The sequence below is a fragment of the Xenopus tropicalis genome, chromosome 4 (assembly GCF_000004195.4).
Source record: "Xenopus tropicalis strain Nigerian chromosome 4, UCB_Xtro_10.0, whole genome shotgun sequence".
Taxonomy (NCBI): domain Eukaryota; kingdom Metazoa; phylum Chordata; class Amphibia; order Anura; family Pipidae; genus Xenopus; species Xenopus tropicalis.
Window position 1 is genome coordinate 134,896,287 of NC_030680.2, and position 26,578 is coordinate 134,922,864.

At 41.9% G+C, this 26,578-nt stretch overlaps 1 protein-coding gene across 1 annotated transcript in view; it reads left to right on the forward strand.

Annotated features, from left to right (window-relative positions):
* Nucleotides 1-26,289, forward strand: part of kbtbd12 (kelch repeat and BTB (POZ) domain containing 12) — a 38,228-nt gene extending 11,939 nt beyond the window's left edge. The window contains exons 4-6 of the mRNA XM_002933082.5: nt 1,530-1,680; nt 12,692-12,889; nt 25,523-26,289. Of these exons, the coding sequence (XP_002933128.2) occupies nt 1,530-1,680; nt 12,692-12,889; nt 25,523-25,692 (519 nt within the window). The 3' untranslated portion in view covers nt 25,693-26,289. The remainder of the gene's footprint in view (nt 1-1,529; nt 1,681-12,691; nt 12,890-25,522) is intronic.
* Nucleotides 26,290-26,578: the final 289 nt, after the last annotated feature.

Consider the following 26,578-nt stretch of genomic DNA (forward strand, 5'->3'; position numbering starts at 1 on the left):
AGTATCAAGAAGCAAAACTGCGATTGGCACAGCACATTCCCAAGAGGTTTCTCCCATACAGATTTGTGCATAGCAGGGCTTTATAAAGGCCACGTATTATCTGCACCAAACATAAAGCTACAGAGCTCTCCTTAGGTGAATTGTTAGAGAAGGCAGCCTCTGCCTGTCAGCACAGGGGTTACACAGCTACACAATAAGTGGGTGTTTATTGGTGAACAAAGGCTGGTATTAAGATTAGACATTCTGCTTTTGTCAGCCAGTACTCAAAACAGATGGCATCAGGAAAAAAAATATTTTACCAGATACCAGGAATGAACATCGAATTACACAGCTCGGCTTCCTCGTTGTTTTCATACCGGAGAATGTTTTGCTGCTCGGAATCTATTTGCCTTCAGAACATTTCCACTAGGGGAATCTACTGGGAATCCAATTGCCTGTAGGACCTTTACATGACCATGTAGAGATATAGAAATTAGCAACTCTTTCCAATGGTGCAAAAGGAATTCAGTTAAACAAATTTTGGCCTCTTCTTTCTACTGTGAAATTAAGTTATGAGACATATCAATGCAAAAAAAAGGACTCTATTATCTAGCGGCAGCATCATCTCTTCACCTTCACAGAGATCAAGTGTTTATACAATCCTCACCAGCAATGAAAGTGAGCCCTACTGTTTGAGTAAACCCCTATGCTGGCACTTAAAGCTCACTTACTGTTGGCTGCTCTGTGGTTATCCCAGTACTGATGTTTCCTGTTAGATGACATGTATCTATCCACAGTGATTATACTTATGCTAGGCTCCTATTAGCTGCTTATCCTACCACTTAAGATGGTCATACATGTATATATCCCCTTGCTTGGAAAAGTCACCAATACCAGCCACGTATGGACAGCTTTATACTTATGCTAGGCTCTTATTTGGTGGTATGTAGGTATTTACAGTGCTGATATTTATATTAGTTCCCTATTAGGTACCTTTGATGCTGAAATGTTTGCTCCTGTGCTGTTAGGTGAGCTGTAACTATACCCAGGGCTAATAATAATGCTGGTTTCCTATTAGCTGACCTGTCATTTGCCCAGTTATGGCACCATGCTTTTCTCAGTATGTGCCTATGATTTGCATCATTAGCAATGCAAGTAGAAAGGATAGCACATTTCACTTAAAAGCTATGCCCATTTTACATTTTTACTGTGAAACACTGGACCATATTCAATTCAATTCAATTAAATTCTTGCTGTTTATCACACAGACGAGATTCAATTCAAGGAGAAAAAACTTTTCTCCTTATTCAATTCCAATTTTTTCCCAAAGACTACAATAGAGTTTTCACGTGATAAACAGTGAAATACGTTTTTCTAAGCTGAATTGCATCTCAAATTCAATCTTGAGGTTGAATCATGAGTTTTCACCTTTTTCTTACTAAACGGAATCTGGCCCATTGCGTTTCATGAAAACACTGCTATAACATATGCACATATGTCGTCAGCTATATGCAGGGAACTTATTGATGATATTTTTCATTAACCCACAGACAGATCGCCCTGATGACGAACCTGATCGTCTAAGCAATCGATTACTGCAGTACGACCCTGCCTTGGATAAATGGACCATAATGGCCTCCATGAAATATTCAAAATATCGATTCAGTGCGGCCGTTGTTAACAATGAGATCTATGTCCTGGGTAAGTTTACCGTGAGGTTCTATAGCTCTATAAATACTTACGCAAGAGTAATGCCTTTACCCTTCCCATTAAGGTAAATCTTAAACCATTAAATATAAATGTACTGCAATCCGCTGGTAGTTTCCAGAACATGCACTTGGAGCCATCTTGGTCCAGGCATCTACTGATGGTCATGTTTGTCCTCTGTGTCATCCTATAGAAAACAGGTCCCCAACTTTTTACTTGTGATCTACATTCAAATGTAAAAAAAGAGTTGGGGAGCAACACAAGCATAAAAAATAATTTCTGGGGGTGTAAAATATGCATTATGATTGGCTATGTGGTAGCTTTTATGCAGACTAACAGCCAACAAGATGCTTTGTTTGGGAGTACCTCCTGTTTTCATTCAACCTAAACTTACCCCCAAGCCAGAAATTCAAAAATAAGCACCTGCTTTGAGGCCACTGGGAGCAACATCCAAGCGGTTGGGGAGAGACATGTTGCTCAGGAGCAGCTGATTGGGGATCACTGTCATAGAACGTGGAAGAAAAACTTGCATCCATTCAAGTATTTGTGAATTATAACTTCTAGCATCCCACCAATAGGAAAGGTCTGGTAGTTTAGCCAGAGCTGCCTTTGGGGGGCTAATAGCAGGACGAGCACGTGCCCCAAGTCCCACACATAGTCATGCAGCTTTAGGTTGGCATTAGTAATATAGAAGAGGAAGACAAAGGACACTTTCTGGGGCTCCTTTATAAGCAATAACAGTTTTTATCTTGTTTGCCACAGGTTACACAAATGTGCCACTGCCATATGGGCTTATCTCCAGACTCACACGGGTGTTTCCTGCTTATTTACAGGGGCGTTTTCCCGAAACTGAATTAAAAACTGTTGTTATACAGGTTCTTTCTACGTTTGGTTCACTGTTTATCTTCCTAATGTCAAGAGGTTGAACGACTATTACACCAATATTTTGCCACTTGTATATCTGTCACCTTGTTATGAGCTAAAGGGAACCCAAGGGGAACTTGGGCTAAAAAGTCTGACGATCCCTATCCTGTGGGAATAAATATTCCCATTCATAACTGCTATTCGAAATCTCATGGATTCTGCATCCGTGGTGAAAACATTAATACAAATAGCTTGGCTATGAATTGTTGAAATGACCTTTAGTCGTAATTCATTGATTCAGTTTGTGTTGTGCTGAAATGAATGGAAGCCATTTAAGCCCTGGGCATCTGGTCTGGCCCCCCAATGGCTTAAGCGTATTGCTTGCAGTGTTGCAGGGGCAAATATAGCCAAACACTACTTTCCAAAAATATGTGATTTTAAATGAATGCTGTTTTGTTCCCTTTATCATATTGGCAATTATAGTCTGTTGAGATTGTATTTATTGCTTTTAAATCTGTAGGAAGGCTTACATAGTAAATAAGGACACATACAAGGGGCATTGCCATGTTGCTTCCCTGAGCCATTCTGTGAGTCAACATCTATTTTTGATCAGTTCATAATATTGTTCCATAGAGAATTCCAAGGGCAGACTTCAGCAGGGTACAAGGTATACAACTATACTGGCTTCTGCATAAAACCTATAATTATGGGGGGGGTAATGACTTTGTTATCCCTCAAACTTAATATCGGTTTCTGGGTGGTCTTGGTAACATATAAACCAAGGCTAGTACTCATATTCCACACACCATAAGCTATGCACTCATATTATTGCTGCTCATATTAATTTTTTAATGTAAATACAGGTATGGGATCCCTTATCAGGAGACCCGTTATCGAGAAAGTTCCGAATTACGAAAAGTCCATCTCCCATAGAGCAAATAATTCTAATTTTCACAAATGATTTTCTTTTTCTCTGTAATAATAAAACAGTACCTTGTACTTGATCCCAAATAAGATATAATTACCCCTTATTGGGGGCAGAACAGTCCTATTGGGTTTATTTAATGGTTAAATGATTCCCTTTTCTCTGTAATAATAAAACAGTACCTGTACTTGATCCCAACTAAGATATAATTACCCCTTATTGGGGCAGAACAGCCCTATTGGGTTTATTTAATGGTTAAATGATTCCCTTTTCTCTGTAATAATAAAACAGTACCTGTACTTGATCCCAACTAAGATATAATTACCCCTTATTGGGGCAGAACAGCCCTATTGGGTTTATTTAATAGTTAAATGATTCCCGTTTCTCTGTAATAATAAAACAGTACCTGTACTTGATCCCAACTAAGATATAATTACCCCTTATTGGGGCAGAACAGCCCTATTGGGTTTATTTAATGGTTAAATGATTCCCTTTTCTCTGTAATAATAAAACAGTACCTGTACTTGATCCCAACTAAGATATAATTACCCCTTATTGGGGACAGAACAGCCCTATTGGGTTTATTTAATGGTTAAATGATTCCCTTTTCTCTGTAATAATAAAACAGTACCTGTACTTGATCCCAACTAAGATATAATTACCCCTTATTGGGGCAGAACAGCCCTATTGGGTTTATTTAATGGTTAAATGATTCCCTTTTCTCTGTAATAATAAAACAGTACCTGTACTTGATCCCAAGTAAGATATATTTAATCCTTATTGGAGGCTAAACAATCCTATTGCGTGTATTCAATATTAGCAATTAGATAGTTATCATATTGCAGATTTTAAGACCTGCTTGATGGTGGTGTGTCTTCCTGTATGAAAACCTCATTGCCGTGTTGGACTGGCCTGCCAGGGTACTGGGAGTTTTCCCGGTGGGCCCTTTGCCCTTTCTGGAGCACAGAGCATTAGCTCTTTTCTACCTTTTCCAGGTCCAGCTTGTGTTTCATTTATTCCCAGCAGTAAGAAAGCTAGGAAGGCGACCATACACAGGACAATACAGTGGCCATATATGGCGCCCTCAGATGGCCTGCCCAACAAACATTGGCCAGATTTAGATCTGACAGGCTTGAAAATCCCATTGGCGTGAGGAGAGCAGGAGTTCATAAATGCGATCCTCACCCCAACGGCCTGCACCCCATCAATGTGATCACATTTTTTTAGCTATATTGATCACTTACATTTGAACAATAAACATCTCAAACATGGGGATACAGGGATTTTCCTCAATAAGAGGAAACTTTTAGGGCTGCACCTAGTGTGCCCTAGATATCAGGTTCTCTGGTGTGTCTTTGGTGTCCCAGTCCAACTCTGACTCAGTGTCCCCTCAAGTGCATAATAAACCTCATGGTGTCACTAAAACAAACATATAAATTCAAGTATGTTTGTTCGGACTTGGCATATGGCCACCCTAGGCAAACCTCACCCCCCTTTAGGAAAGGAAATTCTAAAGATGGCTACAACTTCTCACTGAAAGAATTCTCTATGTTCTGTCTACAATAAACAAATGGACACGGGTCACCCTTAGTGCTCTTTATACACAATGTACACAATTGTATACGTGACATAACATTGTTAGTACCCCAGAAAGGAACTGCTCTACAATATGGATTGCATGAAATGGCCTGAACTGCTTATATACAATAATAATGGCTGATTAGGAAACAGGGGCCTATCAAAGCTTGAGAAGGGACATTTTTCCCAGCCTTGAATATGTTTTAATTAGCTGGCCGGGAGCAAGTTACCTTGGGGAACAAACTGGTACCTCTTTGATCGTTAAAGCTTTCTCTAATAGGATTTCCCTATCAATACCAGCTCCGCGCTTCCTATTTAGAAGAAACATGTATTAGGCAGTGGGGAAACAAAGCAGGACTTATGTAGACGCAAAGAAAATGACATCACGCCTGGATTTGACCTTCAGTTTGTGAATATCTTTTCTTCTGCAAGGCCTTTATAAAAATTTGGGGGGTGGAGGGGTGTCCCTTTGAAATGACATGGATTTGGGGCCCCCGCTCTGAACACTTTCTGCATTTGTATAGACATCTTTATTTGGAGCATTCCATTAAGATGCTTGTCCCGAAACATTGCCTCTGCTTCTGGGGCCCGTCCAAGACTCTCTGAATCAGCTCAGTCATTACTGAAACAATGCCATTATTTTTAGTGCATCCTGCGAATAGAATTGCTGGCCTGAGAGAGGATGCAGAACAGAGCCCAGAATGCACTGGAGAAGGGAGCCATGCTTAGTAACAATGGGCCTGGCTGGCAATAACAGGTGCTTTACTGGGCCCTCATGTGGGCCCCTACGGTAAGTCAGCGGAATTTTAGCCCATGCTAGAGATTTTTCAACAGTAAAAAATAAAGATAATACATTTGATCTATGGATTTTGAAAGCTAACCTTAAACATCCCTTAGGCATGGGAATTACCATGCTTTGCTCCATATTAAAGCCACACAGAACCTGTATGAGATTCAAAATAGGCCCTGGCATACATACATCCAAGTACACAGGGGCCCAAACAGCCCCCCCCAGCCCAATAAATAGTGAGTGACTATGGCACCTTACAGCAGCCCCTCTGGCATTTGCTTGAACCCACAGATTGCCAGTCTGGGCCTGACTGCATGTCCTGGGCAAACTTTGCCTACATTACTGAACATCTGCTATTTTACACCCAAACATTGTAATTGGGTGTAAAACATACAACATGTTGTAAGAAAACATAGCTAATAGATGCATTTAAAATAAAGCTGTCGGGGCCCTTTTTTTACTAGAATATGTTGCACACACACATTTCACTAAACCAAATAATTAACTTTAAAGCAGCGTCATTCTACCATGGGCAAATAGCACAACCTTTTCCAATATTGGTGCATCTTCAAACAATCCAGCCACTCTCTCCTCCTTCTCTGCCTCACTCATGGCAACCTCTTCTCTCCTTCTCAGTCTGCTGCTTACAATAGAGCAGTGTGGCTCACTCTGGCACATGGAAAAGCCACAACGGCTATCCAAGAGCCAAAACAATATGGTGCTACCTCTCCTGAAATCTTTACTGTGCTGAAACAACTACACAAGTTCCGGCTGGTTCTCTTGCAGATCTGTAACCTACCCAGAGCCCTACGCACTATATCGCTATCCGGAGCTGTGTATCTTTTTTATTGGGGCAAAGGCTACCTGGGTTACTAACCTAACAATCACACTTCTAAGCTGAGGTCCGGCAATGCAACCTTGAGTTACTTAAGCCAAGCAAACTCTTCCATAAAGCAATCCACTTATCTAGGGTCCAAGATATTGGACCTCACACTTTAGTAGGAACATCTAGGGGACCCTAACCAAAGCCCAAACTTATCATCACCAGTTGAAGGGCTATTGGTTGGGCAATAATCAAAATATTTCTGCCGCCTTCTTGCCCTATTGTCATTATCGTGCTCTCCTATATCTGCTATCTCTCACTTGTCCCATCTACAACTACTGCTCTCAGGACCCCATGATGGACAATCATTTCTTTCTGTACCCTTCTATAGATAGCCCAAGAAATAATTCCTAGTGTGTCATATGTAATATTTAATTCTTCTTTATTTGGAATGAAAAGAATACAGAATGGCAGGGTCGGGTCATGTGCTTCACATTGGCTGTTCCAGGAGAGCATACAGCCTGTGGGCTGACAGTTTGATTCAAGGGAACTGGATGGGAAATGTGAGAATAAGAATAGGCTGGGACAGTTTGGTTCATTTCTATCCAACAATTAGTTGTCACTTAGTTTACAGTGCAGATGCCTGAAGACAGTGTGGGTGCAATTGTACACGGATTCCCTGAGGAGAGTGTGGGTGTGATGGTGCGTGATTTCCCTCAAGACAAGGACAAGCTATCAATAAAGAAGTAAAACATTTTATCCCTCACTCTGTACACACTCCAGTGCCATATACCTGCAGACTTGAATAGGATCAAACTAACGAGGTGCTGGTCAAGAAGTGGCTACCCTGGGCAATTATTATCAGGGCTGCCCTTATTATATTCCTCCAGCTGTTGCTGATCTAAAACTAAAAGCAGCCAACAAGTTTCAGGTGGGGGAGTTATAGTTTAACAACTGCTTGAGGTTCATAGTTCAGTTGTAGTGGACCAGCAGTGTTTATTACACAGTAAACAATATATGTATTTTCTATATCTTTTCCTGCAATACAGGAGCCCCAGTAAGTTCCCTTTCCTACCCACCCTAAATCCATTTAGTAAATACTGTCATATTGCAGTGAACAAATCAGTGAACCGTAACAACCAGCAGCATTTACAGTTGAGCAGTGAAATGCAGGTAGAATATGCACAAAGAGAAAAGATTTTCCACTAGAACATTTGCAGCTGAAACTGGTTAAAACCACTTGCACAGCCTCCCATGATGAAAGTAAATCTCCAACTGGTTGGTTGTAGTTACTACAGTGACAGTTTGGGAATGTTCACAATCCTGCCCTTTGACAGGTATTTCAAACAGTTTATTTTGTATGACATAGGGACAGACTTATCAAAATAAAAACTCACCCATGTTCTATTCATTTCTATGAGATTTTGTGAAGAGTATTTATCAAATTTTTGAACTCTAACTTTCACCGATTCATAAGTACTCTTCTAAAAATCCCATAGAATGAACAGAACGTGGGTGAGTCTTTATGTATTACATAGTTACATATATAGGGTTGAAAAAAGACCAGAGTCCATCAAGTTCAACCCTTCCAATTAAAGTCTAAACTCACATTTTGATAATTCTGCCCCTTAGTCCCACTATAAACACACGTTTATATGCTTGCATTCCTTGGAATGCCCTTGTATCAGTTGTACCCACTTGGGCCTTCTAGGTAGAGACCCTTGTCTCGGCTGTAATTAAATGTAATTTTTAGTGTAGCAACCCCTAAGTTTGGGTCTGGAAGATTCCATTAGAGGGGGAGGTGCTAAGGCGTAGAGCCAAGGACATATTTATATCTATATAGGCTCTCAAGGCCTTGGGCCTAGGGTAGCAGCTTCATTTGGGCAGCCCTCAGTTGTCTATATATATTTTAAAAAATCCCTTGTCTGCTGCTAGTGTAATCCTGTGGCAGAACTGGGGGGTTACCTTGTGGCCTTGCAGTGGACATGTATGCAGTGCAAAAACTTTCCCACCAACTGACGAGCAAGTGTGGCCAATTCAGGGTCTGGTGACTCAGGCGGTACAGACCCAAAATACAGCCCTACCTAGAGTCCATATAAAGTAGCAGGAAAATGGGAAAGGTCTATTTGGCCTAATATATAGGAATGACATGCTGTAAACCTAGCAGTGAAGAAGTTCCCCAGGCAAGGTCTATGGGACTGGCCACATGTAGGACAAACTAGTAACAGGGTAGACCTGTAATAGCTTGCCTCGGAGGTGAGAGACAACTAGGTTAGTTGGGCAGCTGTTGCCCAGGGATAGAAGCAGATAGGCTTAGGTTAGTACTAGGAGCCTTATAAACTGCCTTGGGGTGACAGGGGCTGTGTTCTGCTAAACTTCTTGGCCATGACAGATAAATGAACTTGGGGATATAGCTCTCTTGTTGGTTGACCAAATGGGCTATTTAGAGCAAGTCTGCCCCGTGATTGCATGCAAACATGTGCCACTTTGTGCTAGTAAGGCTTTACCAAGTGACCCAAGTGAAAAAGTGGCCAAATTGGCCGATATATTTTGTTTGGTTATATATTTGTTAAATCCCCTAGGCCCCTATACATTTCTAGGTTATCCCTTATAGGGGGTGAAGTGAAATAGTAAGGTTTATCCCATGATCCAGCAGTGTGTTAGCATCCAACATGGTAATGCAGTGCAGTAGAACAGGCCTCCACCTGCCCCATATATATCCATCACCCTGATAAATAACTCCCTTCTGGCTACATCCCAGCTAATGCATATACAGGTTTTCCACTATCTCGATACCTGCAATCTGAATGACCCCACAAGCTATGCAGAGGCAGCACATATATCTATATATTTTCTTTTTACATAAATAGCTGCCAAGGTGGAAAAAAATGCCTTCAGTGTCAGCCTGTATCCAATCTCCATTTTACTGACGGAGATGAAGCAATTTACAATTTTGCTTTGAAAGTCAGAAAATTCCTAATGTGAATTAAATCAGATTTCTCCAACATAAGGAACCTGCCCAGGGGGGAAACTAATAAAGATGCGCTCTGTATTCTGTTAAAGGCATAGCCAGTCCTTCTGCTTTTTGTCTGTATGGTCTTCATGTTCTCTGTAAGCCAACTACTGCTCCAGTAATATCTAAAGGCAAATGGTCATATTTGTATGTGGGCATGGGGCAGGGATCGGCAGGGATGTGGGAATGGGGCATGGATTTGTGCACAGGGCAGGGATGTGGGCATGGGGCATTGATCTGGGCATGGATTTGAGCATGGGGCATGGATTTAGGCATAGGGCAGGGATGTGGGCATGGGTCATTGATCTGGGCATGGGGCAGGGATGTTGGCATTGATTTGGGCATGGGGCAGGGATTTGGGTATGGGGCAGGGATGTGGGCATTGATTTGGGCATGGGACATGGATTTGGGTATGGGGCAGGGATGTGGGCATGGGGCATTGATTTGAGCATGGGACATGGATTTGGGCATGGGGCATGGATGTGGGCATGGATTTGGGCATGGGGCATGTAACAGTAAATATTATACCGCATGTTGATGGAGGACAATCTGTATCTCAGAACATTATCCCATGTATCTCAAAATATTACAATGGACATTTATGTAAAAGAATGAGTGGAATTTTTACACAGGAACTGCTGCCTGGACAATGGCCACTAGTAACAAGCTCAGTCCCTGCCGCAGCCTCACATTTTTTACATTCTCCAAGCTCGTGAGGTCAGACAAAGTTTAACATGGAGATCCGTCTGCTATAGCAGCCCACATGTCGGCCATTTTGTACTATCAATCTGCTTGTATTGGAGACCAGGGTGATCAAAACTGCTCTAATAAGCAGGACGTCTCTCTGTTTTAGTATTTGTCCCCCAAAAAATCTGAGGCTTTTAGAAATACCAGCCTCCACGTTTCTATGTTGTTGGAAAGGAGACATATACCATCTCTAAATCTGATAAATTACCCAACACACAGGGGTATATGCCCATTTGAAGGGCAGGTACAGGTGCAGAACATTGCATTGCTTTATGGAACTACTAACTCAGTGCAATACATGTAAGACAAGCCTCTGTTGAGATTTGATTGGACCGTGTTGCTACAAAGTTGATCCTCCTGCAGTAATATTATGGCCCATGCCTAATATAAACATATAGCATAGCAGCACAGCATTCAGATCAGCAGCTGCTATAGAGACCGGCTACTTGGTTCTATTGTGATAGAAATAAAGTGTTTAAAAATATAAAACCTTCCCATCTGTTTGGAACTTGTTTGAGACAGGCTCAATATTATTTGCAGTAAATATTGCACAACTGAATCTCTGTTCATGGCTGGGGCACGACTGGAACAGCTTGCAACAAAATATAAGATGGAAATAAAACACTGCCATGGACTGACTTTATTCTACAGATCCAGTAACCTAAACACACGGACTGCAAATGACGTTCTAGGATATATCACATTTAAAGATAGGGATCTCATATCTGTCCCAGGGGAGTGATGTTGGGTAATAGCATTACTGAATCTGAAATAGCGCAGGAAACTCGCCCGATTCCTGCTGGATCACCATTAGCGAAGGGGAAGTCAAGCCATTTTGTTGACATAAACATTGATGGTGTAACATTCACGTAGGACAGGGGTCCCCAACCTTTCTTACTTGCGAGCCACAGTCAAATGTAAAAAGACTTGGAGAGCAACGCAAGCACCATAACAGTTTATGGAGGAGCCAAATAAGGGCTGTGATTGGCTATTAGGGGCCTCTATGCACCATCAGCTTACAGGGGGCTTTATTTGGTAAATCTTGTTTTTATCCAACCAAAACTTGCCCCCAAGTCAGGAATTCAAAAATAACTCCCTGGTTTGGGGGCACTGAGAGCAACATCCAAGGGGTTGGGGAGAAACATGTTGCCCCTGAGCCACTGGTTGGGGATCACTGATGTAGGACATACACTATGGGGTATATTTATCAATAAGTGGCATTAGAGCTCACTACAGTCCGCTAAAGTGAAATTCTGCCACTCTCCATTTATTTCTATGAAATTTTTTAAGGCATGTTTATCAAAGGGTGAACTTTCACTTTAACTCATTGATAAATACTCTTTTAAAAATCCCATACTAATGAATGGAGAGTGGTGGAATTTCACGCTAGCGAACTGTGGTTTCTATCTTCGGCAGCCATACACGGGCCAGTCCTGTACAGTACTCCGGGCTAATCAGAAGGTTACAATAAGTAGGGGGGTGGGGTCACTAGTCTATTGCTTTTTTGTCATATGATCAGTACATGTATGCCCACAGGCTGCCAACTATAGGTGCTACATATAAGGGGGGATCTGATCCGTATTAGGTGCAGGGCTCAGATAAGCCATTGTAAACTGCCTTGCACCTCATGCACTAAAGGAACACAACCAGCTAAGGCCGTAGTATAGAGTGGGGCAAGTAGTTGTAAGCCCATAGCAGACATTTTATGGGTGCAGTTCTGCTCACTAAACACCATATTATCAGTACAGCTAAAAGGTACCAGTGGGCCCTGGGCAAAATTTGATTGGTGGGCCCCCACTACATTTGTAATAAAATAACCCTCAAGTTCAGTATAGTAAGGCAGAAGAAATAGTCCGTGCTTACTGATGTCGACATGATCCCAGGTGTCTCATCCTGGACCTTGGAGCAGAAAAATGATAAAATGTTGATGCCACAAGAATAAAGGCAAATAAATGAAAAGAACCATACTGTAGAGTTCTTTCAGTTGATTAAAATTAGGGTTCTGCCACCCCTGCGCCTGCATGCACTAGTGGGCCCCCTATCCTGGTGAGCCCTGGGCAAATGCCCCTTTCATCCATTTATTAAAGCAGCCCTGCCTATGATCATAAATAAGCCCTATAGCGTTGCTGGTGCTAAGCAGTGATGTATTTAGTTTGAACTGGTCACATCCTAATTTGTATCATTTGTTCCAAGTGCACCCATGGTAAATGAGATGGAGGACCACTGGTGAGACTCTAGCTAACAAGAAGCATTTTTCCTTGGCAGGAGGCATTGGTTGTATCGGGCCAGACAAAGGCCAAGTGAGGAAGTGTCTAGATGCCGTGGAGATTTATAACCCAGACGGAGACTTCTGGAGAGATGGGCCTGCCATGCCTTACCCTCTGCTTTCTCTAAGGAGCAATGCCAGCAGCGCCGGGGCTGTGGAAGGAAAACTGTACGTCTGTGGAGGATTTCAAGGAGCAGGTAAAAACAAGGGTAAAAATGTACAGGGGTTGGGAGGGGCAAACCATTTCTAGTGGGTGCAAGATCTGGCATCATAGAGATGAAAGTATGAAATCTGCTCCATATTGAGGTGCATGTCCCTCACTGTGTCTCCTTGGTTTCACCAGTGTTGCCTTTAACCCTTTGCCTGCTAATGATGTAGGTGCAACGTCAACCAAAGCTTTGGGGTATAAGGTCACATTACAGGAAAGATGATTTGCCTATTGCCCTTTACTCAGCCATTGCCCTGGAAGGCAAAGGGTTCAAAATGGAAGGCTATGAGTCAAAACATACTTTAATAAGAAGCAGGATTGTGCAACCTTCAGCTGTTAACTACAACTCTCAGCACCCCCTACAGCTTTTGGCTATCAGATTCTGTGACGTAAAATTATTGATGCCACCTTTCTCTACCTATTTCTATCCTACTGGCCCCCTTACAGTCTTGCTATACCTACTATCTACCACAAGTCCTTGCATTTGTGCAAAGGGAAAGATGTATAGGGCACTCAGCCATGTAGCTTAAATGATCTCTGGCAGGGCCCTATAGCTATTGCCTGCTATATGGCTATTGCCTGCTATATGGCTACTGCCTGCTATATAGCTATTGCCTGCTATATGGCTATTGCCTGCTATATGGCTACTGCCTGCTATATGGCTACTGCCTGCTACAGTATATGGCTACTGTCTGAAATATGGCACAGGTGGTTTGGTTGCCACAAGCTTAGACTTATCAAACCCCCCAAATTCCCCATGTGGCAGAAGTTTTAAGACTTTTTCAGTTCTAGATCCCCTTCAGTGCCCACACTTGTTCAGCCTACCCCCCTTATCATGATACATATAAGTAAGTAGATTGATCTCTCAGCCATAGTTTTAGGAATTTACTCTGAATTTCATAATAACTGACTTCTAAGCTGGGCTTCCAGGAACATCTAGAAGGCTAAATCTGCATTTTCCCCCTATAATCTTTCCCTAACTAAACGTCAGGGAATTGGCACCTCTTTGGAACCACTACCTTAAGGTCTGAGTCTAAACTCAGGGGAGTCTGTGGGAGTCTGTTTATAGCTAAGCTACTGCCTAGGCATAACCTCCTTCAAAATAATACAGTTTGTAATCACACTAAAACAGTTTTTGTTATGAATGTATATACTATAATTTATACCAGAAGCAGGATAGCACTTACACCCCATAAATACAAAAGTGTTTATGTCCCTTTAACCTTCAGCAACCCCCTGAAATGCCATTATGTGGTTCAACTCTCTCAAAGGGATTAACTCCGCGTTGCTCATCCCACTGCCCGCAGATAAAATTAGACTCTAAGCCCTCTCATTCTGCAGAGCAGTGTGGAATGAACACATCAGAATAATCGGATTCTGGGCACAGGGGGAAATGTTTCCAGACCTCTGCTACACGATCAAAAACGTACAATCTGGCCCCGATCTCATTATATGGGGGTGGTTGTTGCTAACTGCCGTAAATCAATGTTTAAAGTTCCTATGAAAGAGAAGCTAGCATTCATGTATATTGTAACACTATTAAACCCTTATGTTTGTTTTCTTCAATGGAGGGTACATGTGGTGGGAAACAATTTAATTTGGACACTCCATTTCCTACTGTATTTTCCCTTGTGAACAAAGGCCTACAGGGAAGGAAGTACAGAGTACTAAGGAAAACTGCTCCTGACAGCTTGCTGAAATAGCTGATGAAAGTGACATTAGACACTATCCCCTTATGTGTTGGTGGACATGGTGGGACATAACTTGATAGTGTTGTTAGCCACAATAGCCTGGAATAGGGAAACAAGCTCAGCAATAATGAATATATCAGTATGCTTATAGTCCGTACAGAGATATACTACGAAACTAGGTCATCCTTGGATTCCTTCTCTAATAAAAGCAACTGTGGGAAATGTAATGGTATAGTTATGGCGTTAGGTGCTAAAAATAAATGATATGTGTTCCCATAATTGTTAATATTTTTATTAAATCTGTTTCAAATGTATTAGAGGAGAGTATTCTCTTTATTGAAAATACAATAGGGCACTTGTACAGTCGCAATTTCCCTGCAGTAAGTTGCACGTAAACCCACTATCATTAAAGGCACTTGGGTCAAAATGGGCTCCTTGCCCTCGCAAATGTTTTTTTTGCATCAAGAGAATTGCCCCTTTGGAACAAACATGGCGATCGTGCTGGAAATTGCACTTGCGGACGTACATGTGCCCTTTAATGCTGCGCCAGTTTGATATCGTGGGCTGTAGAGTATGAGATAGGGCTTAGTCAGCACAGAATGCAGCGGGGAATTCGCTAGGAAAACAATTTTTCAGAGAAGGAAAAGTAATTATTGGCAGATAATTGGTTTAAAGTTGTGGTTGTATAAGTGCATATTAATGCACAGCTTGGAATATACTGTATATTGCTCTCATTTACATGGGAACACAGTCTTCTAGACACAAATTGATATAGATCCATGCAGAGCTGTGAATTCTTCCCTCTGGCTGTGGGATTAGTATATTAACCCATTATCTTTGTCTCCTTCCTTACAAATCCCAATGCACTGCAACAACAGCTAAAGCCCAGCAGGCCCATTGTAAGATTTACTAAGCCAGTACCAACCTCTGAAATACAAGAGATGGTGGGTCAGTGGGACGTGGGGCAGCAGACATGGCAATTCTTCCCATTTTTTTAGAAGCAACCCAATTTTGGGTCCTTCTCCTAGCCACCCACAGTAAGAGCCCAGTATCCTACTTTCCAAAACCACAGCCAAATGTATTTTAACCACTTTAACTAAAATGCCTAAAAACCCTCCTAAAACTATTTGAGATACTGGCAGCATCCAGCAAAGCTGGGGCGAGAACAGAATACAGTCAGGATGCAATGGGGTGTAGCCAAACAGCTTATAGTATATTGTTGAGACCTGCAACAGTCTGGTCGGCAAACCTGTACCCGACCCAAACCCACCGACCTACCCTTGGGTAGCCGACCCGATGCTCCATGTCTACAGGACCCTGTCTGCCTGTTGTCTATAAGCTTTCCAAGTGGCTGCTTTTGTTTTCCGCCACGGTCCAGAAAATAACTAGATCCTGACGAGTGTTGTATATGACAAAAGGATGATAATTCATATAAAAAAGTAATTTCCAAAAAATGGTCCTGGTCCCTGTAGGATTGGCCTGAGCACTACCTGGCCAGCGTAGAGTGAGATTAGGATAGAATACCTACTTGCTTCCCTTATGCCTCCAACCACAGCCTAAAGGTTAACTATTGTGCAATAGAGGAACTATTTCAGAATGGTATCTGAATGGATTGTGAAATGAAGTTTTCATATATTTACCTTATCACCTAAGGATGGCCCAGGCCAAATGGTGGACTGTAAAAGGGCCAAAATCCATAGGTCTAAATTCACTGCTCTCATGGTTTAAAAAATCTGTAGAGCCCTTGACAATTCTGCACAAAGTCAACTTGAAAACATGTCCAACCCCAAGTTTCAGGCCCTCCAAGTGGAACTTAGGCGGGAACATATCTAACCCTAAGTCTGTACATGTAGGTGCCCATTTTTACATTTCTGGCTTGGAGACAAGTTTTGGAAGCACAGAGACACAGTTTTACTCCAAGCAGAGTCTCCTACAGGCCAGCAGCACATATGGGGCTACTAAATAGCCAATCACAGCCCTTATTTGGCATCCCCAAAAGAACATTTTTCATGTTTGTGTGGCTCCCCAACACTTTTTACATCTGAGTGTGGCTTACAAGTAAAAAAGGTTGGGATCCCTGGTCTATAAACTCTAGGAGACTGCCTGCTAACATAAAGGGTAACTAAATGATCAGTTCCCTCCAGTAGCATAGAGGAGTTCTGAACATGTAAGTGACTGGGACATTAGCAATGAGGGGTACAGTGTTTTAAAAACCCCAAGCACCTTATCTAATGTAACTGACACAGCTATCCAGATTTTAGACTCTTAGTTAGAACCAAGGGGGAAGACTACTGTGTGAGGAGTCCAATGTGGGCTGTCCCAGTGGTCATATATCTGCTCTTGTATTTAGGAAGGCGAAGAACAAGGATATAATCTGATAGCAGATAGCTGGGTAATGTAGTTCACCAAGAGCAGTTGGGCTGAATTGCAGTGGTCGCAGACCTGGCTCAGTGTAGCGCAGGCGTGAACGTCTTCATAACAAAGACAGAAAGGAGTATGAATTTAAATACAGTAGGGTATTAGCTGGCAGCGCTTATGCAGGTCATTAAAAAGTATCAGGTTCTTTAATGAGGGGAACAATATGTTCTTCATAATTACAATATCCCTTGAAAGCTTCCCTTAGCTCAGGCCAATAGCAAGCAGATGTAAAGGCTACATTACACCAGAGCTTAACTCTGCCCGTAGCTCCTGAGTGTAGAGCAGAGCTCAGCTAATCTTGGACATAAAAAACACCCCCAGCTAATTACTGGCAAGGGATTATTTTAGGCAACCTGCAGTACCTGCTTCAAGAAGTTCCTACCAGCTTTGCTTCTTTGCCCAGCTCCATTCTACAGCTGCTGCTCCCTGCCAGTCTCTCCTTTCCTGCTGCCACCCACTACATACTGCCACTATGTCCTCCCATTTTCCTCTCAATGCTATGGCTCGTGCACTCCCATCTTAAACTGTATATTGTCCAGGAGGCCTTATGGGCACTTCTTGGAGACATCTTCCTATTGACACACTGGCAACATCACAAGGGCTAGGCTAAGTGTTTTGTGCATGGCTGCTATTTAGGGATCCTGGAAATGAGCCCTTGTATACAGAATAATGCTGCTCTCATGGGCCCCCTGCAGGCCTTGGCACAAGCAGCCAATCGGTTCCTGCTGTTGGGGAAGAACATTAAGCTGCAGACTGCATGCCTCCTACAGGAGGGGAACATTTGGCAATGCATGTATATTGCTTAGTATAACCTCTCACCTACTTCCAGGCATCTCATTGCTTAGCGAGGTCTCACATTTTCCTAGCATAGCCTTCTCCCTGGGACACTCTCTCTCTCTCTGAGACATGGGAATGCAGTGGAATATAACAACCTACCCTGTCATCACTTTGACAGGGAAGGTAACATATGGGCAACATATGAGCATTCAGATCAAGGTTAACAGTATAACACATAAGAATTAGCCCATGCAACTGAGGACATTTATTATGTAAAACATTCAGATAATTTGTCCTTCCACCATTCATATATACCCTGGTGTCTAACTGTCCTAATTTCCAGGTTTTATGCCTAGTTCTTAAACAAAAGGTATTTCAGCAATATTGACTTTTTCCAAAGGTGCTGCTGAAACCATAGTTGCTCTATTGTTATAGACATGCCACAAATGGCAAGTGTATGCTCCTTTAGGGCACCTGTTGTATCATGCAATGACCCATCAAGAAAATGCCCAGATAATGGCAACTACTGCAAATTCCATAGCAACCTCAGCCGATGGGTTGCTATGCCGATAAGACTGATTCTGTGCTTATCAATAAGCCAAACACACAGTGAAGGAATGGTTTCAGTACTGGGGTCATGGGTTTGATTCTAACTCTCTGTGTATATTTTGCAGGTTCTCCTTATTTATTTTTTTGTGGGTGCTCTAGTTTTATCTCACAGTTCAAAAATATAGTGGGTAGTTAAGTGGCTTCTCATAAAACAAACATTAGTTTTAGTGGACAAACTGAGGTTCAGCCGTTATCAAACCTGTGGTTGGGACAGTGGGAGTAAGCTCGAAGTCTAAAATGATGATGAGTGCGGATATGATCTCCTAGTTATTCATTGCTCAGCTCACTTGGGGTGAACACTTATTGCTTGTCTAAATAAATTTGGGACTATGGCAGGATAACTGATATCACAATGTTTCTTGGGGGGTCTTGGCAATGAGTCAAGACCCTGCAAGTTGTAGTTGTATGCTGGTACCTGTGCATCCCTAACAGTGTAGAGTAACAAGTTGCTGTTCCCACCATTCTGACCAATACCAATCAATACCAATTATGAATTTTGAAAATCTGGTGATGCACCAATGGAGCTAAGACTACAGTACAGCCAAACCATATCTTTGCATGTTTGGCCATCTAAAGGTGGCCATACATAGAAAGATCTGTGAATCTTTCCCTGATATGCCCACGGCCCAACCCTTCAGCTACCCGATAGGCCCACCCTCAGGCCAAATGATTGGATCACATTGACGGGATACAGGTCATTAGGACAAGGTCCACATCAACATGCCAACATACTCCGCACCCGAAGGGAATGTTAAACCTGCCTAAAAACATCTGGTCATTCAGCTAGATATTGACTGTTTAGGCAGTGTGCAAAGTGCAAAAAAAGGCACCACTTTTTGGAGCAGAGACCTGCAGACTGCACTTAAAATTAAGAGTGACCTGCATTAGCTCAAACTTGGTTCTAAAGGGGAGGCCTGGGGGGGGGGGGGGCACGTAGGCATTCTGCCCTTTGCCCTCTACCTTGCTCATCATTCTGAGATGTGAGGTGCGTAGCCTGCATTGGGGCCATGTCCTTACCCCCTGCATTAAGGGTTGCGGAGAGATTAGGCTAGCTGCATTTCCCACCCAGACCCCTTTGGTTTTGTTTCAGGAGTCAGTGTCAAAGTCCTCTAAATACAGAATATAAAGCATGAGCCCTACATGTATTTGTGTACTGAGCGGATGTAGAGTGTATACCAGCCAGTTCTGAGGCCAGTTGGGTGCATGATTATATAGGGCAGTAAAAGCCATGCTGGTAATTACATGCTTGCTTCAGTGCACAAGGAAAATACCTGAGTTCCTTCTGTGTGTACATTCTCCATCTCCGGAGAGAAATCAATGTCAGCGCCTGACTAGAATGAGAGATCAATGATGCAACCAAAGAGTCCTCCAGGAGCAGCATAACCATCTCATTTGCTGAGCCACTCAAGCATTCATCCCCACTGATCTTGCTTTGTAACCACCGACACCCTCCCTTCCCCTGCCACAGGGCATTAACAAAGAAGAAGGATGGGGGGACACCAGATTCAGAAAAATACTAAAATCAGAGTTATTAAGCATGCAGCCCTCCAGCTGCTTTTGATCTACAGCCTCTAGCGCCCAAGGATGCAGGGAAGGGGACTTCAAAAGCAGCCCTAGTGGGCAGGCTGGACTTCCCCGATAGCTGGATTTGGAGACTTCTAACCAATTAGACAGTAAGTATTTGTAACATTTGGTTACACACAATTTGGTTTTGGTTAGAGCCAATGGATTTGAGGTCATTTCTAAATGCACCTACTGGTGCTCTAAAATTGACCCAATTAAGAGTGCATAGTGACGCAGTTCAGTAAAGTACATGTGTACAAACCCATGGTTGCCATTGCATCCATCCTGCCAGGCCCGGACTGGCAATCTGTGGATTCTGGCAAATGCCAGAGGGGCTGCTGTAAGGTGCCATAGACAGTCACTATTTATTGGGCTGGGGGGGGGGCTGTTTGGGCCTCTGGGTACTTGAAATGCCGGGGCCTATTTTGACTCCCAATCTGGATGTGAATCCTGACTCTTCTAAAGAATGGAGCAAAGAAGATGACTTTGCTACCACACAAACAAAATTAAAAAAAAAAGATTTTTACCATTTTGCAGATCATTTTTGAGAAATAAGAAATAAATTAAGAACTAAGAAGATAATAGGTATAAAAGGGGGATTTCAGGCCCTGCTTCCTCACTTGCTCATGCAGAGATAAAAAGGCCGAGAGCTGGAAAAAAGCACAAAATTATCAAAGGTTCTGTTAACAGTTGAAGCTTTTGCAGCTCAAATTTTAAAGGCTGACAAAGATCAAAATAGAAATGAACCTCATCTACCCCTTTCTGCATAATGTGCGTCTGTAAGGTATTATGTTCTGTCACTCGTCAGTCTTTATACAGTAGAATCTCTTTTGTAGCTGTGCGTTCTGCAATGTGGATACCTAGGGCTGAGCCGCAGCCAAAACTCTGCTACTGAAGCGACACATATCTCCCTGCCTGCAGGGCCCCCACTGTGTGTTCACAGCATTTAATATAATTTAGTGGCATAAGAAGAGCATCCAAGGGCGCTGCTGCCACGAGGCGAGTTGAGGAACCGCATACGCGAGCAATTGCACGTGGAATTCTGCTTCGGGCAGCTCCAGGTACAGACACAACTATAACATTTTTCAAGCGTTGGGACCAGTGTTGGCACCTGTCCAGTTTTAACCCAGACAGCCTGGTTTTTCGTAAGGGCTATCCAAATCAATACTGCCTGCCCAGTTTTGCACATTAGGAAACTGAGCAGGATTCTCCTAGACCAGGGATCCCCAATCTTTTTTTTACCCATGAGCAACATTCAAATGTAAGAAGAGTTGGGGAGCAACACAAGCATGAAAAAGGTACCTGGGGGTGCCAAATATGGGCTATAATTGGGTATTTAGTAGCCCCTATGTGAGCCTACAGAAGCCTCTGTTTGGCTTTACTTTGGGTTTTATGCAACAAAAATTGCCTCCAAGCCAAGTATTCAAAACATTAGCTCCTGCTTTGAGGCCATTGGGAGCAACATCCAAGGGGTTGATGAGCAACATGTTACTCATGAGCTACTGGTTGGGGATCACTGTCCTAGACTGACGCAGCGATCAGGCAATCACCGATCCCCGCGTCAAAGCCCTGCCCCCGTGATGGCACGATTTTCCGCTCACATGACATCACTGCCCTGCCCAGTGATGTCATACCCCACCCTCCTGCCTGAAGTTACAGACTGGGAAAGGTGACAACCCTAGGGACGCAGGCCGAGAATCCGGCCAAATACTCACGAAGCAATTCATTTATTTATCATGTAAACACAAGCCAATGTTTAAAAGGATAAAACTATAAATGGCTGGAATAGAAACTGATGCACAATCTGATCTAAACTAATCTTGAAACTTGGTCTCATAAAGTACTTTAAACTTTAAGAGCAGGAACAGTTCTCCAAAATCCTTTTCCTATTGTTTATTTTAAGCTGAATATGTGATTTAGTTACTGGATAAGTTTATTAGTCTTTGCCCGGAACTCTGTTGAACAGATAAATATTTAATAGCGAGAGCAAGTAAACATTTGTGTGGGGCACAATATAAATACAACTAGGATGAAACTTATGTAAACTGCAGTAGAGGAAAAAAGAGAAGAAAAAGAAAATTAAAGAAGAAAAAAAAGAAAATTAAAAAAGACTTTAAATGACACATGGCATTTTTCATCCTGGTGCATTTTGGCACATCCACTGGAATGCAAATGGTTTCCTGGATCAGTTTGTACAGGTATGGGACCTGTTATTCAGAATGCCCTGACCTGGGGTTTTCTGGATAAGGGGTCTTTCCATAATTTGGATATCCATACCTTAAGGGGGGGATGTAATAAAAGGCACTAAGTTTGCCCAGGTGCAGAAACCTATAGCAACCAATCAGCAGGTAGTATTTACTGGTCACCCGTTTTAAAGCAAACATCTTATTGCTATGGGTTACTGCTCCTGGCAAAAGTGCCTTTTATTACTTATGGGGTTAAGTCTACTAAAAAATCACTTATATATTAATGAAACCCAATAGGATTGTTCTGCCTCCAGTAAGGGTTAATTATATCTTAGTTGGGATCAAGTACAGGTAATGTTTTATTATTACAGAGAAAAGGGAATCATTTAACCATTAAATAAACCCAATAGGGCTGTTCTGCCTCCAGTAAGGGTTAATTATATCTTAGTTGGGATCAAGTACAGGTACTGTTTTATTATTACAGAGAAAAGGGAATCATTTAACCATTAAATAAACCCAATAGGGCTGTTCTGCCCCCAATAAGGGGTAATTATATCTTAGTTGGGATCAAGTACAGGTACTGTTTTATTATTACAGAGAAAAGGGAATCATTTAACCATTAAATAAACCCAATAGGGCTGTTCTGCCCCCAATAAGGGGTAATTATATCTTAGTTGGGATCAAGTACAGGTACTGTTTTATTATTACAGAGAAAAGGGAATCATTTAACCATTAAATAAACCCAATAGGGCTGTTCTGCCCCCAATAAGGGGTAATTATATCTTAGTTGGGATCAAGTACAGGTACTGTTTTATTATTACAGAGAAAAGGGAATCATTTAACCATTAAATAAACCCAATAGGGCTGTTCTGCCCCCAATAAGGGGTAATTATATCTTAGTTGGGATCAAGTACAGGTACTGTTTTATTATTACAGAGAAAAGGGAATCATTTAAACATGAAATAAACCCAATAGGGCTGTTCTGCCCCAATAAGGGGTAATTATATCTTAGTTGGGATCAAGTACAGGTACTGTTTTATTGTTACAGAGAAAAGGGAATCATTTAACCATTAAATAAACCCAATAGGGCTGTTCTGCCCCAATAAGGGGTAATTATATCTTAGTTGGGATCAAGTACAGGTACTGTTTTATTATCACAGAGAAAAAAGGAAATCTTTTTTTAAAATTATAATTATTTGCTTATAATGGAGTCTATAGGAGATGGCCTTCCCGTACTTCTGAACTTTTACTTCTGGAGAATGGATCCCATACCTGTACTGATTACCATTAATCAAATTGTCATTTATACAGGAAATTAAAACTTTCTATTTCCATAGTAAACATGTTTTATTATTTTTTTTTGTGTATCCTTTCTTACAATGGGGATAAGATTCCACTTACAAACATAGTCAGAGGTTCCAGGACCGACCCAAGCTCAGACACTATAGGTCATTAATAAATCTTTGCCATTTTTTGGGATTATACCAATATCAGGCATCACTAATCATACTGGTATAGATTATTGATCTTAATGGTGGGGTTAGTACCTTTTTTTTATAGTGGCCCAGGATCTCTCATTGTTAGAGTGCTTCCTCAGTGTATTTAAACCACAACGACCCTGACTATATCTGGCTTTTTAATGATAATGTCTGTGTTATTCTTAAGGCTTCAAATGCGTTCCTTTCCTAGGCTGTACAGTTATTTGACCTACACTGCTGTTCAGATTTGTCCCAAATCTTTCTCTTTCATTTGACCGCCCTTTCAAAAGCATCCAAAAAGGAATTTCCAATAGGTGGCATAAAACCTGCAAAGATACCCTCTGGATTCGGAGTTTTAGGCAGAAAAATGCAGGAAGTCTCCTAGTCCATAAATGCACCTTTATTTATAGGGACAATCCCTAGACCTTTAAATAAACAGTAACACCAAAAGATAAAAGTGTATCAAAGTAATTATTATATTTTTAAATATTATGTACTCCTGCCCTGCACTGGTTGTGTGTGTGCTTCAGGAACCCTACTATAGTTAATATTAAAAAAATCTGCTGTGTAGCCATGGGCTATAAATTGAAAAAAGGAGAAAAGGCACAGGTTACCTAGCAGGTAACGGATAAGCTGTCTAGATTCCCATTGTATTATACACAGTTTTTGGAAGGGCTGTCCGGATCAAAACTGCCTGCCCAGTTTTCCAAATTGGGAAAAACTGACGAGGCAATCGGCTGCTCGCCACGTCATAGTCCCACCCCTATGGTGCCATAGCCCCACCCCCATGGCATCACATCCCCACCCAGTGATGTCGCGTCCCCACCTCTGCCCGGATTTACAGCCACCAAAAAATGAAAACCTAATTATCAGCTATGTACCCTGTGCCTTTTTTCCAGCTTGAATGGCTGCCCCCGGGGCTACACAGCAGCTTATTTATATAAACCATAGTAGTGTTACTGTAGCAAACACACAACTTTTACCAGTGCAGGGCAACAGTACATTATATATTAATTACTTCAAAACATTTTCATTATTTGGTGTTACTGTTCAAATACTGAGAATTCAGCTGCAGACAGCTGACATGTAGAGATGTTATTTTCTGTATTTATCTCATTCGCATCCTCTCCTCCGCCAATTTTGCTTTAGTTGGCAGACATTCTTGAGATCAGGAGAAAGATGACTTGTAACAGGTCTGAATGGGGACTGAAAATAGTCCCTGGTATTTAAGTACACAGCCCCCAGAAGCCTACTAAATAGTGACTGTCTATGGTATCTTACAGCAGCCCCTCTGGCATTTGCCTGATCCCAGAGGCCCAAACAGCCCCCCCACCAGCCCAATAAATAGTGAGTGTCTATGGTATCTTACAGCAGCCCCTCTGGCATTTGCCTGATCCCAGAAGCCCAAACAGCCCCCCACCAGCCCAATAAATAGTGAGTGTCTATGGTATCTTACAGCAGCCCCTCTTGCATTTGCCTGATCCCAGAAGCCCAAACAACCCCCCAGCCCAATAAATAGTGAGTGTCTATGGCATCTTACAGCAGCCCCTCTGGCATTTGCCAGAACCCACAGATTGCCAGTCCGGGCCTGACTAACAATGTCATTTTCAAACCCATAAGCCTGATGCAGTGTAACCCGGAAGATATAGGCGTCAGTGTTTATGAGCGAGGGTCTTAGCAATATCATTTAGGGCAATGGGTGAAACGGTCACTTTATGATCTATAGGAGCCATGTACAGTGCTCTCAGTGTTGTATAATGTAATTGGCTATTAGAACACACAGAGATGAGGAACGTTGACAAACAGTAAAAGTAAAAAAAAGGGAGACGTGCTATATCTGTGTAAATAAATATTTGATATTAATATGTTTAATGTGCTTGTGGGTGGCCTTGTTTTGCAGACCGGTATGAAGTCATTACAAAAGAAATCCTGGAGCTTGACCCTTGGGACAACCAGTGGAATGTGGCGTGCGTCAGAGCCCCCATGCACGATTCATATGATGTCTGCCTTGTGGCTCGGCTGAACCCCAGGGACCTAATCCCACCGCCCAGAGACTTGGTGGATACCTGAACAGGGATTATAAAGGAAATATATCTGTGGCCGGAGACTCCTAACTGCCTGTTTATATCCCTGTGCTGAGTGTTATAGATTCAGTTTTACAGCAGAAATCTGCTTGGTGACTGCTATGGGTTTGGAGAATTTGCATTATAGAAAGCAAGGAATTGATAAAGGTTATATAAATGTCAGTGCACAGTTTATCTTCCTTCATAATATTCACTCCATTAGTCTCTCAGTGATGCGGGTAGCAAAGTACCTGCCAGAATTAGCACTGATAAACAGCAGGAAATAGGATTGGCTTTATTGGTAAAGTAAATGATAAGTTCTTCCGACGCTTCACCTTTAAATTAACTTTCAGTATGATGCACACAGTGACATTCTGAGTCATTTTGCAGTTGGACTGGTTTTTTTTTGTTTTTTTTAATTATTTTTAGCAGCTCTCCTGTTTGGCATTTTAGCAGCTATCTGGTTGCTATATCCCAATTTATCATAGCAACCAGGGAGTGGTTAGAATGTGAGACTGAAAGAGAAGCACTAAAAAATAACAATAGCAATAACATTGTAGTCTCACAGAGCAATCATTTTTTGGTTGCCGGGGGTTGCCAGTGACCCCCATTTAAAAAATGGAAAGGCAGGAGAAAAAGGCAAATAATTCATAAACTAGTTAAAAAGTTAAATTGAAAATTGCTATATATAGGACATTCTATAACAAACTAAGAGTTAACTTCCCCTTTAAAAATAACAGAAAAACATGATTTCAATTTCTTCTAATTTTTATTTGGGTATATATAATATTTTTATACTTTATGCCCCTTCATTAAAATATGGTGTTATGTTATCATATATGAATGAAAGCTGCCATATTGTTTGCCTGATCAGGTTGTCTATAAGTGCCTAT